The sequence below is a fragment of the Stegostoma tigrinum genome, chromosome 23 (genome assembly GCF_030684315.1).
Source record: "Stegostoma tigrinum isolate sSteTig4 chromosome 23, sSteTig4.hap1, whole genome shotgun sequence".
Taxonomy (NCBI): Eukaryota; Metazoa; Chordata; class Chondrichthyes; order Orectolobiformes; family Stegostomatidae; genus Stegostoma; species Stegostoma tigrinum.
Window position 1 is genome coordinate 37,963,921 of NC_081376.1, and position 18,085 is coordinate 37,982,005.

Sequence of the window (18,085 nt, forward strand, 5' to 3'; positions counted from 1 at the left end):
GGGAGAAAATGGAGTGCAGATTGGTGGAGATGAGTTCGGTGGGGCAGGAGCAGGCTGAGACGATGGGTCGACCAGGGCAGGCAGGTTTGTGGATTTTGGGAAGAAGATAGAAACGGGCCGTGCGGGGTTGGGGAACAATGAGGTTGGAGGCTGTGGGTGGGAGGTCCCCTGAGGTGATGAGGTCGTGAATGGTGTTGGAGATGATGGTTTGGTGCTCAGGTGTGGGGTCATGATCGAGGAGGCGGTGGGAGGTGGTGTCGGAGAGTTGGCGTCTGGCCTCGGCGATGTAGAGGTCAGTGCGCCATACTACCACTGCGCCACCCTTGTCTGCGGGTTTGATGGTGAGGTTGGGGTTGGAGCGGAGCGAGCGGAGGGCTGCCCGTTCTGCGGGGGAGAGGTTGGAGTGGGTGAGAGGGGTGGAGAGGTTGAGGCGGTTAATGTCTCGACGGCAGTTGGAGATGAAGAGGTCGAGGGAGGGTAGGAGGCCTGGGGGTGGTGTCCAGGAGGAGGACTTGTGTTGGAAGCAGGTGAAGGGGTCAGTGGAGGGAGGGTTAGGTTTCCGGTTGAAGAAGTAGGCATGGAGGCGAAGACGGTGGAAAAACTGCTCTGTGTCCGACCGTGACTGGTATTCGTTGATGTGTGGTTGTAGGGGGACAAAGGTGAGCCCCTTACTAAGGACTGACCGTTCGTCCTCAGTCAGTGGGAGGTCTGGGGGGATGGTGAAGATGCGGCAGGGCTCAGTGTGGCTGTCTCCTCTGGGGTTACTGGCTGTGGAGGTTGTGGGCGGAGCGATGAGGTCGTCGGCCGTGGGCGGGGTTCCGTCGGCCGTGGGCGGGGTTCCGTCGGCCGTGGGCGGGGTTCCGTCGGCGTCGACCGTGGGCGGGGTTCCGTCGGCGGTTGGAGGATCGGGGTGGGCGGCAGCAGCTGAGGTGAGGGTGGTGTGTGCGCTGTAGTACCTGGACGTGGAGGTGGTGACTGCAGCAGCGGTTCCGGAAGTTCTGTGGCCGGCGGAGGTGGATGTGACGTCATTGGTGGGGTCTCCGGCCGTGTCTTCATGGTCAATGGCGGCGGGTGCATGGTGGGGGAGGGGCAGGGACAGAGTCGGGATTTGGGAGGCGCAGGAATCCTCTTGTGGGTGGCAGGGGCCCGTGAGTTGGTTGTACTTACGATTTTTGGTGTCCCGAAATGTCAGCTTTCCTGCTCCTAAGATGCTGCTTGGCCTGTTGCGTTCATCCAGCTCTACACCTTGTTTCGGGTCTGGACCCTTCTTCAGAAATGGGGGAGGGGAAGGGGATTCTGAAATTAATTGGGGGGGTGCGGATAGAAGATGGACAAAGGAGCAGATAGGTGGAAAGGAGACGGACAGGTCAAGGAGATGGGGATGGAGCCAGTAACCAACTATGAACTCAAACCTTGGGTCAGGTCTTGTCTTTCTAATAGATGCAGGAGCAAGATTTACCAACGATCATTTTAGAAAATGTCTGAAAACATGGACATTGTGGCCAGCCATTCTGCAGCTCAAAGTCTCTTAAAGAATGGATTTTGTGAATGGAATCCCATGTAGATGGATTAGGTTAACTCCTGCTGCAGAATGGAAAGGCACTAGGAAAAGATGTGTACGTGCAGCCCGGACTGCACTGTAGCTGCTGGCTCATTGCAGAACCTATCATGATATCTTTCTGGATGGTGGAATGAGCATTGGTATTGTTTATGCAGAATTCTGCATTATTATTGATGACAAACACGCTGAATTTTCAATGCAGTACAGATGTCAACAGTGGAAATCATGGTTGCACACAGCCCTGTACTCGTTTGTCAGGAATACAGTTAATCATGACTCCGATGTTTGGATGTCCTTGAGGGGTTGTTCATTGACCATTTAAATCTCCTAAATTGCAGTGAGGTGGGCATGTCAAGCTTGTGCCTTCCCTCTGGGATCCTAAATTCTGATGTGGTGTGAAGGTGATGGGTATCTCCCTGATTGTAAGCCACCTGATTATATCCCAATCTCGTCACCTTCACTATCATATCCCCATCAACTCAGGTGGGGAGGAGTTCACCCAGGATCTTAAACTTGACATTAAGTTCAACGTAAACTCATCAACCCTTATACTCCCCCTAATGCACCACACAACCAGCCCAGCTCTTCCCCTCCACCCACTGCATCCCAAAACCAGTCCAACCTGTCTCTGCCTCCCTAACCTGTTCTTCCTCTCACCCATCCCTTCCTCCCACCCCAAGCCGCACCCCCATCTACCTACTAACCTCATCCTACCTCCTTGACCTGTCCGTCTTCCCTGGACTGACCTATCCCCTCCCTACCTCCCCACCTATACTCTCTCCACCTATCTTCTTTTCTCTTCATCTTCGGTCTGCCTCCCCCTCTCTCCCTATTTATTCCAGAATCCTCACCCCATCCCCCTCTCTGATGAAGGGTCTAGGCCCGATACGTCAACTTTTGTGCTCCTGAGATGCTGCTTGGCCTGCTGTGTTCATCCAGCCTCACATTTTATTGTCTTGGATTCTCCAGCATCTGCAGTTCCTATTATCTCTAACCCTTATACATTATTTAGTTATTCACTGAAGAATACCTCCATTTGTAGAAAATTACTTAAACATGTTAGACAGCATTTGCAAAGAGGAAAAAGCAAGTCATCAAAATATTTTGAAGAAAATAAGCTCAAAAGAAGTGGGAGCAGAATTTGGCCATTGATCCATTGAATCTGCTCCATCATTCAATCATGGCTGTTATATTTCTGAGCTTCATTCTCTTGTCTTCACCCAGTAACCTTTAAATCCAGTACTAGAAGGACGGGTTAGTAACTTTGCAGATGACACTAAAGTCGGTGGAGTTGTGGATAGTGCGGAAGGACGTTGCAGGTTATAGAGAGACATAGGTAAACTGCAGTGCTGGGTTGAGAGGTGGCAAATGGCGTTTAATGCAAAAAAGTGTGAGGTGACTCACTTTGGAAGGAGTAACAGGAATACAGACTACTGGGCTAATGGCAAGATTCTTGGTAGTGTGGATGAGCAGAGAGATCTCGGTGCCCATGTGCATAGATCCCTGAAAGTTGCCACCCAGATTGATAGGGTTGTTAGGAAGGTGTACAGTGTGTTAGGTTTTATTGATAGAGGGATTGAGTTTCGGAGCCATGAGGTCATGTTGCAGCTGTACAAGTCTCTGGTGTGGCTGCACTTGAAGTATTGCATACCTTTCTGGTAACTGCATTATAGGAAGGATTAGATTAGATTACATTGGATTAAATTCCCTACAGTGTGGAAACAGGCCCTTCAGCCCAACAAGATGTGGAAGCATTGGAAAGGGTGCAGAGGAGATTTACCAGGATGTTGCCTAGTATGGAGGGGAGGTCTTTTGAGGAAAGTCTGAGGGACTTGAGGCTGTTAGAGAGAAGAAGGTTAAGAGGTTTCTTAATAGAGACATACAAGATGATCAGAGGATTAGATAGGGCGGACAGTGAGAGCCTTTTTCCTCAGATGGTGATGGCTAGCACGAGGGGACATAGCTTTAAATTGAGGGGCGTTAGATATAGGACAGATGTCAGAGGTAGGTTCTTTACTCAGAGAGTAGTAAGGGCGTGGAATGCCCTGCCTGCAGCAATAGTAGACTCACCATTTAAATGGTCACTGGATAAACATATGGATGATAATGGAATAGTGTAGGTTAGATGAGCTTCAGATTGGTTTCACAGGTTGGCATAACATTGAGGGTCGAAGGGCCTGTCCTGCACTATTATGTTCTAAGTTCTAGCCTATCTATCTCTGTCTTAAATACACTCCATGATATGGCCTCCACAGGTTTCTCTGGCAATGGGTTCCTCAGATCCACCACGCCTTGGCTGAAGAAATTCCTTCTCAGCTCAATTGCAGGTCATTCCTTCCCTCTGACTCTGTGCCCTCAGTTTCTAGTCTTTCCTGCTAGTGAAAAATTTTTCTCCATGTCCATTCTATCCAGGCTTCTCAGTACTCTGTAAGTTTCAATGAAATACCCCACCCCCCTTATCCTTCTAAACTCCATTGAATACAGACACAAAGTCCTCAACTGCTCCTCATATGATAAGCCCTTCATCTCTGCGGTCTGTCTTGTCGGCCCCCTCTGGGCACTCTCCAAAGCCACCAGATCCTCGAACACAGGCTCAAAACTGTTCACAAAATTTTAAATGTGGTTGAACCACAATGTTCTTGACCCTCAGCAGTACATCTCTATCCTTGTATTCTATGCAACTTGAAATAATTTCAAACATTGTATTTGCCTTCCTAACTGCCTGCAGAACCTGCAAATTAACCTTAAGAGAATCCTGCACCAGGACTCCAAAAATCGCAACGTACTCGGGCACCATTGAGAAAATAGTCTACAGCTTGATCCTTCCTACCCAAGTGCATAACCTCACACTTGCCCACATTGTATTCTTTCTGCCACGTCTTTACTCACTTTCCCAGCCTGTCCAAGTCCTTTTACAGCCTCCTTGCCTCCTCAATACTACCTGTCCCTCCACCTATCTTGGTATCATCTGCAAATGTTGCAACAACACTTACGGTTCCTTTGGCCAGATTGTTAATGTATAACATATAACATGAATAGAGAGAGTCCCAACATGGACTCATGCATAATTCCACCAGTTACCAGCTGCCATCCTGAAAAAACCTTGGATCTGCAGTCTCTGCCCTCTGCCAGTTAGCCAAACCTCTATCCATGTCAGTACCTTGCCCCTAACACTATGGGTACTTATCTTACATAGCAGACTCCTGTGTGGGACCTTGTCAAAGGCCTTCTGGAAATTCAAAAAAAATCACATTTACTGCCTTAGCTTTGTCTAACCTGCTTCTTACCTCCTCAAAGAATTCTAACAGATTTGTCAAGTATAACCTCCTCTTGACGAAACCATGTTGAGTCGGCCCTACTTTACCGTATGCTTCTAAATATTCTGCATTCTCATCCCTAATAATGGACTCTGAAGTGTTACTAACACCTGAGATCTAGTTAACCGGCCTATATTTTCCAGTCTTCTGCTCCCTTCCTTCTGACACTATCAGTGAATGGACAGGAATTGCTCGCTCTACTGCAGCTCAAATGAAAACAGTCTGGATGAAACGCTGCAGAAATTCTTCACAGACCACTGTGAAAATAGAACTGCTCTCCCATTCTATCCAATCATAGCTAATCCCATCTCTGCTTCAACTCCATTTCCTGCTAGCTCGCAGTGCGCTTTAACCCATAACTGATAAAAAAAAATTGTCAATCTCCTGTTGCTCACTGTGATAGATGAGGATTTCATTGCCTTGCAGGGAACTTCGATTAGTTCCACTTCTTTCTGGATATTTGATGCTGGTACATCGAAACACCACCAACTGTAAGTTCTCCTGCAATCCACTCACCATTCTGACTTGCAAGTATATCACCGTTCCTTCACTGTCATTGGATCAGAATCTTGGAATTGCCTTCCTAATGGCAATGTGGGTCAGCCTACGGCATTGTAGCAGTTCAAGAGCACAGCTCATCGCCCTCTTTGAAAGGGTAACTACGGGCAGCCAGCCAGCAATGCCGATGTCCCAGATTGAATTAAAAAAAAATGCTTTACAAGCCAGGAGAAATAATTCCATCAAGGCTGGGATCTCAGAGAAAATCCAGAGAGCTCTTAGGCATTGCCCAGCACAGCCTTTCATCCTGGGGATGTGATGTTAAGTTCTCGCTTAACATTGTTATATTCCTAAAATATACCACGTTTACAAAATACTGAGTGAATCAGATATTCACATCACAACCAATGCAAATGCTTTAATTAGATTTGGCAGGATTTTCTCTTAAAAAAAAGCAAATATTATGTTATGGAACCTCCAGCAGCAGATATGAGAAATGGAATAGTTGCCTTCTGTGCTGTAAATAAGTTAAAGCCACGTACAGCTACATTACTGAGTGTACAGCAAATCTCAACCATGCCTTTTTTTATTTCAAACCATCAATTTTGTTATGATTCAAGCTAATGATAACACTGGATCAGTTAGATCCCAGAGTGAGACTTCACTTGAATGATTTACTTTTTTTTGTTTACTATCCTGGTCAGACTCCGAACGTATTGACAAGAGGCTGTTATACTTTTACCAAAAGACATTACAGTCTAAAATACACCAGAGAAAAATACCAATCATGTTACACTATAAAAGAGCTATTTAAAACTGTCTTATCACAAATATGGGAAATAAAGTTTCAAACATTCACTTGGCACTAACCTTGCAGATACACAAAAATCAGTGAAGCATCAATCTGTTCCCACTTCAAAGCTGTCTGTTCAGCTGGGGTATGACTTTCATCACTTTCTTTTTGGTCAAGTTCCACTTTCATATGATTTAATTTTCTTTGATCAGTGTCTCTTCCTGAGATCCTTAAACACGCTTATAAATCAGCTGGTTTACAGCCTTAAACCTGTGTCTCTGACGTATCCATAGTGTTCTGCTACTGGGGTTTAATTCTCAGCAACTCAGGACCTCTGCTCAGCCCTTCTGTCGCTGTTTTAGAGACTGACTTACAGCACATCTGCTGTTATGGACCTTTTCTGTCTGAATGAATCTGCAAACTGCCTGATGTGTGCTGAATTGTTCGAGCTTTATGTTACTAGACTCCTGTTGTCAGGCAGCAGCAGTTTTATTCTCTCTTTTGCCTTATTTTCTGATGCACTGAACTGTTCACTCCACTTGTTTAAAGACTGACCTGTGCAAGAAGGAAGTATTGCATTTGAATTGGAGGGGGATCAATATCCTGGCTGGGAGAGTTGCCTGAGCCACTCATTAGATTCCCTACAGTGTGGAAACAGGCCCTTCGGCCCAACAAATCCACACCGCCCCTTGAAGCATCCCACCCAGGCCCATTCCCCTATAACCCATACACCCCTGAACACTACGGGCAATTTAGCATGGCCAATCCACCTAGCCTGCACATCTTTGGACTGTGGGAGGAAACTGGAGCATCCGGAGGGAACCCACGCAGACACAGGGAGAATGTGCAAACTCCACACAGTCAGTCGCCTAAGGCTGGAATTGAGCCCGGGCCCCTGGCGCTGTGAGGCTGCAGTGCTAACCACTGAGCCACCGTGCCGCCCCCCGCTCGGGAGGATTTAAACTAGTCTGACAGCGTGGTGGGATCCAAAGAGTAGGGAGAAAAAAGAGAAGATCGAGGACTGTACAGAGGTTAATGAGAGCAAGTTAAGTCGTAAAGTGTTGGTAATCCTAGTACTAGACAGGGCAGGCAAGAGCACAGCAGAAAGCAAAGGAAGTCTGGGTTAAACTGCATTTACTTCAATGTAAGGCAATTGAATTCTGGGCATGGATTGGTACATGGGATTGGGAGTCTACTCTTATTCGTCACTTATATAAAGGATTTGGATGAGAATTTAGGAGGTATGGTTAATAAGTTTGTGGAAGACGCCAAGATTGGTGGTATAGTGGACAGCGAAGGAGGTTATTTGGGAATGCCGTGAGATCTTGCTTAACTGGGCCAGTTGCTAAGGAATGGCAGATAGAGTTTAATTTAGATAAATCCAAGGTGTTGCATTCAGTAAGGCAATCCAGGGCAGGATTATACAGTCAATGCTAGGGCCCTGGGAAATGTTACAGAACAAAAAGATCTAGGGATACAGATTCATGGTTCCTTGAAATTGGAGTCACAGGTAGATAGGGTGGTGAAGAATTTTCTCAGCATGCTTGCTTTCATCAGCCACAGCACTGAATGTAGGAGTTGGGTTGCCTTGTTGCAACTGTACTAGATGTTAGTGAGGCCCCATTTGGATTACTGCGTACAGTGCTGGTTGCTGCACTATAGAAAGGATATTATTAAACCATAAAGAGCGCAGTAAAGATCTACTAGGGTGCTACCTGGACTGGAAGGTTTAAGTTATAAGGAGAGGCTGGATAGATTGGGACTTGTTCCCTGAAGCATTGGAGACCAAGGGGTGACCTTTTCGAGGTCTATAAAATCATGAGAGGCATAGATAAGGTGGATAGCAAACAGCTTTCCCCCATGGTAAGAGAATCTAAAATGAGACGGTGAGAGGGGAGAGATAGAAAAGGGTCACATGGGCGCTGGTGAGTGTATGGAATAGCCTGCGAGAGGTAGTGGTGGAAGCGACAATTTCATAACTTAAGAAACATTTAGACAGACAAAGGGATAAAGGATTGGGATAGATTTTGAGGAATATGGACCAAATACAGGCAAATGGAATGAGTTCAAATTGTGAAACTGGGCGGAATAGGAAAGTTGGGTCAAAGGGCATGTTTCAATGCTGTAGCTCCGTAATAACTGTTACAACATTGACATCTACCCAACAATGTGGAAAATTGCCCAGGTATGCCCTGAGCAGAACAAATCCAACCTGGCCAATTATCACTCCATCAGTTGACTATCGATTATCAGTAAAGTGATGAAAGGTGTCATCAACAATGTCATCAATAAGCACTTGCTCAGCAATAACTTGCTCACTCGTGCCCAGTTTGGTTTCCAGCAGGGCCACTCTCATCACAGCCTTGGTTCAAACATGGACAAAACAGCTGAATTACAGAAGTGACATGACAGTGACATTCCACAACATCAAGACCAGATTTGCATGAGTGTGGTATCAAGGAGCCCCAACCAAAACTGGAATCAATGGGTATTGGATGCAAACTCTCCACTGGTTGGTGTCATATCTGGTAAGTAGGTTGGAGGTTGTGGTTGTTGGAGGTCAGTCATTTCAACTCCAGGTCATCGCTGCAGGAGTTCCTCAGGGTAGTGTTCTAGGGAAACCAATCTTCAGCTGCTTCATCAATGATGTTCACTCCATCATGAGGTTAGAAATAGGAATATTCGTCAGTGATTTGAGTTGCCACGGCAGCTCAGTGGTTAGCGCTGCTGCCTTACAATGCCAGGACCCACGTTCGATTCCACCCTCGGGCAACTGTCTGTGTGGGTTTCCTCCCACAGTCCAAAGACGTGCAGGTGAGGTAGTTTTGCTCTGCTAAATTGCCCATATAGGTAGATTAGCCATGGCGAGTGCAGGATTAAAGGATTGGGGTTGGGTCTGAGTGGAATCCTCTTTGGACAATTGGTGTGGACTTGATGGGCCAAATGGCCTGTTCCCATTCGGAGGGAATCTATGTTCTACATTGATCACACAAAGTTCAGCATCATTCATGACTCCTCAGATACTGGAGCCGACCACGTTCAAATGCAACAAGTGCTGGATAATATCCAGGCTTGGGCTAACAAAAGGCAAGTAATATTTGTGCCTAACAAATGCCAAGCAATAACCATCACTAATAAGAGAATGGTATTATCATCGACAATCAAGGGGTTATCATTGACCAGAAACTCAACTGGACTTGCCAGAGAAGTACAGTGGTTATTAGAACAGCTCAGAGTCTAGGCATACTGCTGGAAGTAACTCATCTCCTGACTCGCCGAAGCCTATCCACCTTTAGGAGGCACAAGTCAGGAGTGTGATGTAAGATACTTCACTTGTCTGGATGAATACAGCTCCAACGATGCTGAAGAAGCTTGACACTATTCTAGAAAAAGCAGCCTGCAATCTGCAATCAGCCAGTCTCTACACCACCAACGCTCAGCAGCAGCAGTGTGTCCCGTCTGCAGGATGCACTGCAGAAATTCACCAAAGATCCTCAAACAGCACCTTCCAAACCCACGGTTCCATTTAAGAGGACAAGGGCAGCTGGTACATGAGAACACCACCACCTGCCAGTTCCACTCCAAGCCAATCACTTGGAAATACGTCGCTGCTCCTTCACTGTGGCTGAGTTAAAATCCTGAATCTGTTTATCATTTATTCACAGGATGAGGCGTAACGAGCTAGGCAGCACTGAGCGTTTCTGGCAACTTCTGGCATACAGCAACTTCTGGATTTACAGCATCTGCAGTTCTTTCAGTTGTTAATTTTGTTTTTGCTGATTTTGCATCATTTTCCCAACAGATTCAGCAACGACAATATCATTTACAGGTGAGTAGATTCTATCCTTTAACTTTTTATGCTTTTTTACCCCATTTGTTTTGTAACTAGATGAAAGGTGAGTGTTGCATACAGTTGAGAAATCTGATATTGTAGGAGGGTCTAAAATTTTTTTTCCTGCCTTGTAGTTGGTTGAAAAGCCCTTGCCACCGACTGCAGTGAAGTACATGACAAAGCTTCGACAGGGGACACTTCAGATCATCAGAGAGCAACAATTTAACACCATCCCGACCAGTGTGAGATTTTCCTTTTTGCAGCTGTTCAGTGCAGGAGCTGAGTTTGAATAGAAACTGCAGCCTGTCTTGTTGCTAGTTTCGAATTCAGGATGTCGGTTGCAAATGTTTTCCCTGTCGATGCTGTCACCCTGGTGCTGCTGGGCGTTCTGACCATTATCATCCTGCTGTATTTCAACAACGGCTTAAAAACTCCCGGAGTCAGTAACTTCCCCCCAGGACCCCCTCCTCTCCCATTGATCGGGAACCTGCACATGTTGGATCTGAAGAGGCTGAACAAATCTTTGATGAAGGTAAGATGGAGTTAGACTCGAACAGTAAATCAGAGACCTCGTTTGCTCTTTGCCATTTCTGTTCAGCGCTTGGGGATGTGAATTTCTGCACTGAATGTGGAATATCAATGCATGTTATTGTCACTGTTCCGAACCAACCAGAATCCAACTGATATTACCTGGAAATTGACACCAGGTTGGGCAAATAAAGGAGTCCCGTCTCCCGCATTTCCCGCAACACATGCCTCACACCCCGCCCCCGCCACAACAGCCCAAAGAGGATCCCCCTCGTTCTCACACACCACCCCACCAACCTCCGGATACAACGCATCATCCTCCGACACTTCCGCCATTTACAATCCGACCCCACCACCCAAGACATTTTTCCATCCCCTCCCCTGTCTGCTTTCCGGAGAGACCACTCTCTCCGTGACTCCCTTGTTCGCTCCCTACTACCCTCCAACCCCACCACACCCGGCACCTTCCCCTGAAACCGCAGGAAGTACTACACTTGCCCCCACACCTCCTCCCTACCCCTATCCCAGGCCCCAAGATGACATTCCACATTAAGCAGAGGTTCACCTGCACATCTGCCAATGTGGTATACTGCATCCACTGTACCCGGTGCGGCTTCCTCTACATTGGGGAAACCAAGCGGAGGCTTGGGGACCGCTTTGCAGAACACCTCCGCTCAGTTCGCAACAAACAACTGCACCTCCCAGTCGCAAACCATTTCCACTCCCCCTCCCATTCCTCAGACGACATGTCCATCATGGGCCTCCTGCAGTGCCACAATGATGCCACCCGAAGGTTGCAGGAACTGCAACTCATATTTCGCCTGGGAACCCTGCAGCCTAATGGTATCAATGTGGACTTCACCAGTTTCAAAATCTCCCCTTCCCCAACTGCATCCCTAAACCAGCCCAGTTCGTCCCCTTCCCCCACTGCACCACACAACCAGCCCAGCTCTTCTCCTCCACCCACTGCATCCCAAAACCAGTCCAACCTGTCTCTGCCTCCCTAACCTGTTCTTCCTCTCACCCATCCCTTCCTCCCACCCCAAGCCGCACCTCCATCTCCTACCTACTAACCTCATCCCACCTCCTTGACCTGTCCGTCTTCCCTGGACTGACCTATCCCCTCCCTACCTCCCCACCTATACTCTCTCCACCTATCTTCTTTTCTCTCCATCTTCGGTCCGCCTCCCCCTCTCTCCCTATTTATTCCAGAACCCTCACCCCATCCCCCTCTCTGATGAAGGGTCTAGGCCCGAAACGTCAGCTTTTGTGCTCCTGAGATGCTGCTTGGCCTGCTGTGTTCATCCAGCCTCACATTTTATTATCTTGGAATTCTCCAGCATCTGCAGTTCCCATTATCTCTCACATTTTTTTATCCTGGGCAGATAAAGGAACTGGGTGTAATGTTGCCCTGGACCCTGACCACTGATATCAGTGGGTGTGTCTGAGTATTTAATATTAGGGAGGGCCGAAAAGGCTCCACAAATGAACTGGGACAAAAACGGAAGTAAGAAACAACTTCAATGAAAATGTGGAGCCAACACAGTGTGGAGCTGGAGGAACACAGTAGGCCAGAGGAGAAGGAAAGTTGATGTTTCCAGTTGAAAAATGCCCTTTGGAAGGAGGAGACCATATTCTTCTGCCTGTCTAGTATCCACCAGTTGCTGAATTCCCTAAGGTACCAGTAGGCGTGACATTTTCCATCTCCAGGGATAGTGGTGTGCAGCCTGGGTTTGTGGTCCATTGACAGTCTGAAAGGTCACTGGTGTGGTGAAACGGAGATTTCAGCTGAAGAAACTTTCGCTGCCATTAGAGCAGTAGACATCTTCCAGAACTGAAGCCAGGTCATATGCCAGACTGTAACCTCCTGCACTCTTACCCTTTAGATTTGCATCTCTCCCTCACAGTGAATTGATAAACTAAAAGGTAACAGATTTATTGGGATTCAATCTCAAAACATCCTTTCCATTACAGGGGTGCAAATGGTTTCTGAAACCAGTACCAGAAGCACAAGACTAATGTAGTCGGAGATGGTTCAGGTTGCTGGCCTAACTGATAGTGATTGAGTCAAGAGCTAGCATAAGGTATATAGATGGAGTAGTAGAGAGACGGAGCAGGATGTTAGTGAGAGTGTTACATTGTATTCGAGTGATGTACTGACAGAGCTGTAAACAGCTAAAGATATGCTGAAGTTGTGAGAAATGGATTTGAAGCTGATGCTTTTGGAAGTTGTATGAGGCTGAGCTGGAGCTGATGTGAATGCCAGCTGGATATGCTGCTGAATGAGAGATGAGTGTGTGGCTTCACTGAACAGTCTGAAAGGTCGCTGGTGTAATGAACAGCAAAAGGAACTGCCGTGCAAAAACTTGTAATAATTGATCATGTAAACCTTTTTCTTGAAGCTATCTGAGAAATATGGCAAAGTATTTAGCATCAAGCTAGGACCCACAACTACAGTGGTGCTGACTGGGTACGAAGCAGTGAACGATGCCCTTGTGAACAATGCAGATGCATTTGGAGAAAGAGCACACATCCCAATATTTGAGGCAGCTTTGAAAGGACGTGGTAATATGCATCTTTATCTACATTGTTGTAAAATTGATGTTAAAATCAGGCTGTATTGTGTCCCTGTATGAATAATGAATATTTTTCACTGTTTGGGAAAGGTTTGTTTTGAAGTATTATCTTTTAAAGAGCTTTGAAAGATTAAAAAAATCTACAAATATGGTTGTAACTAATTCCCTGTAATTTCTAAAACATACACAATAATTATAGCCATTATGTGACAGTTGGTAATGTTAGCATGAGGATGTTTAGCACCTTAATATTTAAAGTGATACTAATAACATATTTAGTAATACACAAGGGTTATACTGTTAGGGTTCAGAACATAACATATTCTTGCTCTGAGTGACACCTTGGCTCATGTGTGAAATAGCTCACTTTTACCTCAAGTTTCTGAATATCTTTGGTTAATAGAAGCCAAGTGAACTCCAATCTAAAATTAATATTTGACCATATAGTGGTGTTGTTAAATGAAACATTCTCCTGTTCAACCATTAATCCCATGTTGAGTGTAAGCGCCATGAAGTAGAGAGTCCACTGCCTTGTCATACAATCTACTCTCCGCTATGACGCAATCGATCGCAATCTTGTGTTTGAGTCAAATAGTGTGGACTCAAATTTTACCTCCGATTTGAACATATAATCCAGGTTAACAATCCGAGGCAGTAGAGGAATGCTGTATTGTCAGAGGTACATTTCTTGGAATTCCCATATTGTGTCTCCGTTGGAAATAAAATGTCTCATGATATTATTTAAAATAAGTTGGAAAACTCCATTTCCTGATGTTCCAGCTATTATTAAGTTATGAGGAGAGATCATATAAATTAGCTCTGTTTGCTCTTGAATTTAGAAGATTAAGTGATGATCTGCTTGAAGCCTTTTGAGGTTTAACAGGAAATTATAAACAAGAAAAGGAACAGGAAAAGAAACAGGCTATAAACAGGAAAACAATAGGTACAAATACACTGTTTCCATTGGCTGGGGATTCTAGAACGAGCGGCATAGTCTGACAAGTAGGGCCAGGATCTCATTGAAGAGTGGAATAGGCTTCAGGGGCTGATTGGCCTCCTCCCCTTCCTATATCACTATGTCCCTATTTGTCCCTCCATCAACACCTCCAAAATAAATAGTTTGTGGAAACACACTGTGTGTCAATCTGTTAGTCCATTTACTATAGTCTAACAGTGACAATGTCTGAAAAGTATCTTGGGGACTGAAGCATTTGGAATGCCCAGAGGCTGCCTCTAGAAGTATTCTGAGTAGAAATATTCCACTACAGAAATGCTCACTTCACTGTGTGCCATTTCTCTCATTTGTCATGCCCTCGATTCTACGAGGAAAGTTGTCAATTAAAATGAGGATTGCAAGTGTCACAATGTTTTCTTTTTTCTGATGGATTTAATTTAAGGTGTTATTTTTGGTCATGGGGAATCATGGAGGCAAATGCGAAGATTTGCTCTCACCACTTTACGAGATTTTGGAATGGGAAAAAAAACCATTGAAGACAAAATAATCGAGGAATCAGATTTTCTGGTAGAAGTGATTGATTCTCATAAAGGTGCGTTTGTGTAAGGTGAATGAACAGAATTACCATTGTTTCTTTTGTCTGTGTGTGTTATTTATGAATGCACATTTACATTAAAGAATCACAGAAATTCATAACACAGAAAGGGACCATTCAGGCCACAGCATTTCTGCTAGCTCTTTGTAAGAACAATCCAAAACTTATCACAATTTTTGTGGTATCGCAACCCCCACCCCACTGTGTATTTTCAAATAGATCACATCTGATTGAATAGACCAAATAGTTGATAGATTTCTAGTTCATCAACCTCTCAGTTCATGAACTGTTCTGCAGTTGCCTAGCTCAATTTGGAGATTGAAGGAGTCTTGAAAAATTCTGGTGAGAGTGTCTGCTATCCCCTGTCTACGTACCTTTAGCAGCCCAGGGAATAAGCTTCAGGGCCTTGTGTGAAGAGTAATACAATTATGATTTCATGTAAAGTGAAATAACTTCATAGAGATTGGTATTCTTTCACCAAGTCACCCTTTATATACATGTGCATTGTCCTTGACTCTTGTCCGGCTCCCTCAGAGCCAGGCCACGGCGTGTACAGAATTTCTGACACCCCTGTTTATATCTCTCAGCTAGGGCTCCCTGATTGGGCCAGGTTAACAGCCCAAATTAGGGAACTCATATTCTGTGAGGTCCACCTGGCAACCTCGTTACAATCACCACATAAGGGGTCAATACTCGACTGAGTGTGATCTTTAAAATTTCTTTTGCAGGCCAACCGTTTAATCCAACTGTCCAAATGAACTCTGCTGTGGCCAATATAATATGCTCTATAGTTTTTGGTGACAGATTTGATTATGAGGATGCAAAGTTTGTTAGTTTAATAAAGACAGTGAATGAAAACATTCAACTTGCTGGTTCACCCATGGTCCACGTAAGTCTCATCTTTCATTTGAATTACATATCAGAAGAAATCATTTCCACCTTGAGGTAATTGGAAGGGGTTTGTTCATGAAGTCTCAGTAAATCTGTGGTGCAATATAATTGGCCATTAATTGCCCAGTTAACGGCCTTAATTGAGGTGTGGGCAGGCAGGCTGCCCTAGGCCTGCCCTTCCAAAACATAATATGGTGAACGTGGTTTGGGACAGACAGGTGAATGGCAGGGTAATCCACAAAAGTTTACAGTCTTCTGTGACTGCAAACCTTCTCATGGAACTGTACCCTACAAGTCAGCTTTGAATAGATTCAATGTATGTTCTCTTCAGAGAACAAATCAGGACCCAAATCTGCCTATTTCAAACAAAGTCTTATTTTCAAATTTATAGTCTTGATTCTAAATACTTTGACAAAGTGAAAATAACCTCTCAACTGCCCAGTCAAGCTGCCTCAAAATCTTGAGTTTCTGGAAGATGCCGACTATTCATTGAAACTGGCCTATCTAACAGTGAAGGTGATCATTTGGTCCAGTGTTCCTACTCTAGCTCTTTTGAAGGAATTATGCAATGGTCTAAGACCCTTTCTCATTCCCATAAATTAGCAGATTGATTGTTTGAAATATTTATCCAATTCCCTTTTGAAAAGTATTGAATTTGTTTAAAAGCTCTTTCAGGCATTGCATTATAACTATAGTAAAAAAAACTATAATTGTTCACAATGTTTAAAAACCGCTGTATTTACCAAAGATTCACAATGTATAAAAGATTTATCTGTCACTTTTTCTGAAATTGCAATTACTTAGATGTGAGCAAATAATTGGCTTGGTTTGGTATATATCTTAATAACATGATGTTATTTTGATTCTGCAGCTGTACAATGCATTTCCAATCCTGAAATTCTTTCCAGGAGCTCACAATAAATTTTTTATTAATATTCAAGAGATAAACAACTTCCTCAAAGGCTTCATCATAGAAAATCATCAGACACTAAATGAAAATGACCTGAGGAGTTTTATTGATATATTCATGCTTAGACAACAGAAGGTAAAAGCTCCACTTCTTTAGAATTTTTCACCTTCTCAAAGTTACACTTAAGTATCTCAGAAACAGTAAGTCAACTTTGTTCCGTTTAGTATTGGCAATGATAAGCTGAATAGACTCCTATATGCTGCAAATGGAAATGATTTGAGGTAAAAGTTGTGACAAGAGTCATTCTTTTTATAAAGAACGAACTGGCATTTGCACAGTGACTTCCATAACCCCAAGCTGTCCCAAAGCACCTTACAGCTGATGAAGTAAATTTGAAGTATAGTCACTTTTCTGATATAGATTTGTCCAACATCAATAAAATCTGGCTAGAGCCACATTTCTGTTTGTGGGAGTTTGCTCTGCTAAAATTGGTTATGCACATCCAGCAATGTAATATTGGGGGCACTGCAAAGAACACTTGTTGACTTTAAGGTGCTTAGCAACATCTTAAGGTCTTGAAAGGCTCAGTGGATTAGATTCCTTTGCTATACATTGATGTGAAAGCCGGACAGTGCCTCAGAATAACATCTGATTGGGAAGACTACACTTCTGACAGTTCAACCTTCCTCAATACTGTGCATGATTAAACACATGGATTCCTTATGTCCCTAGCCCCTATCCTGTGCTGCAATACCCAGTACTCAACGTTTTAGGCTAATTATGCATCATGGATCCTACGGTACAGGTGCCAATCCAGTTCTGAGCTACCACACTCTTAATTTTGCTTTTAGGAATCAGATGACCCTAATTCATACTTCTGTCAAGACAACTTAATCTACACGACGTCTAACCTGTTTGCAGCAGGGATGGAGACCACCTCAACCACACTTCGTTGGGGAATGCTTCTGATGATGAAATATCCGGAGATCCAGAGTAAGAAGCACTCTTATTAATTCCACTCTGGACCTGACCTTGTTGTACGATTTTTGATGTCTCATATTCTCCATTTACCACTGTTGAGATTTTGAACTTGTTTGTACATATCATGACAATACTTACAATGACATTAAAAACATGTTTGGTTTGCAGAAAAGGTTCATGAGGAAATTACCAGAGTTATTGGATCGGAACGACCTCCCAGAGTTGAAGATCGGAAAGATTTGCCTTACACTGATGCAGTGATCCATGAAATCCAGAGGTTTGGTGACATTGTACCACTGGGCATAACACATGAAACAACAGTGGATGTAAACTTCAAAGGATTCTTCATTCCAAAGGTACCCTCTAGAAAGGACAGCTACATTCAGGGCTGAATATAGGGAGGAAGAAAGGGAACTTTGAAAACTGGTTGCACTGTGCAGCATTAGTACCTGAATGACTCAATCTCATCAACTTACACATACCAATGTCTGACTATATTTGGGTATATTATTAATGTTGCAATATCTGCAGGTAATCGAGGAAAAATAGGAGTGGAGAACTAAATTGAAAAGATGTCCTTGACCACAACATTTGTATTTGTGAAGCCCCTCTTAATGTAGTAAAGCATCTTAAGAACCTTCACAGGAG

At 44.4% G+C, this 18,085-nt stretch overlaps 1 protein-coding gene across 1 annotated transcript in view; it reads left to right on the forward strand.

Annotated features, from left to right (window-relative positions):
- Positions 1-9,834: 9,834 nt before the first annotated feature.
- LOC125462437 (uncharacterized) overlaps positions 9,835-18,085 on the forward strand; it is a 51,733-nt gene continuing 43,482 nt past the window's right edge. Inside the window, exons 1-8 of the mRNA XM_048552489.2 lie at positions 9,835-9,998; positions 10,136-10,533; positions 12,932-13,094; positions 14,503-14,652; positions 15,384-15,544; positions 16,418-16,591; positions 17,308-17,449; positions 17,606-17,793. Of these exons, the coding sequence (XP_048408446.2) occupies positions 10,333-10,533; positions 12,932-13,094; positions 14,503-14,652; positions 15,384-15,544; positions 16,418-16,591; positions 17,308-17,449; positions 17,606-17,793 (1,179 nt within the window). The 5' untranslated portion in view covers positions 9,835-9,998; positions 10,136-10,332. The remainder of the gene's footprint in view (positions 9,999-10,135; positions 10,534-12,931; positions 13,095-14,502; positions 14,653-15,383; positions 15,545-16,417; positions 16,592-17,307; positions 17,450-17,605; positions 17,794-18,085) is intronic.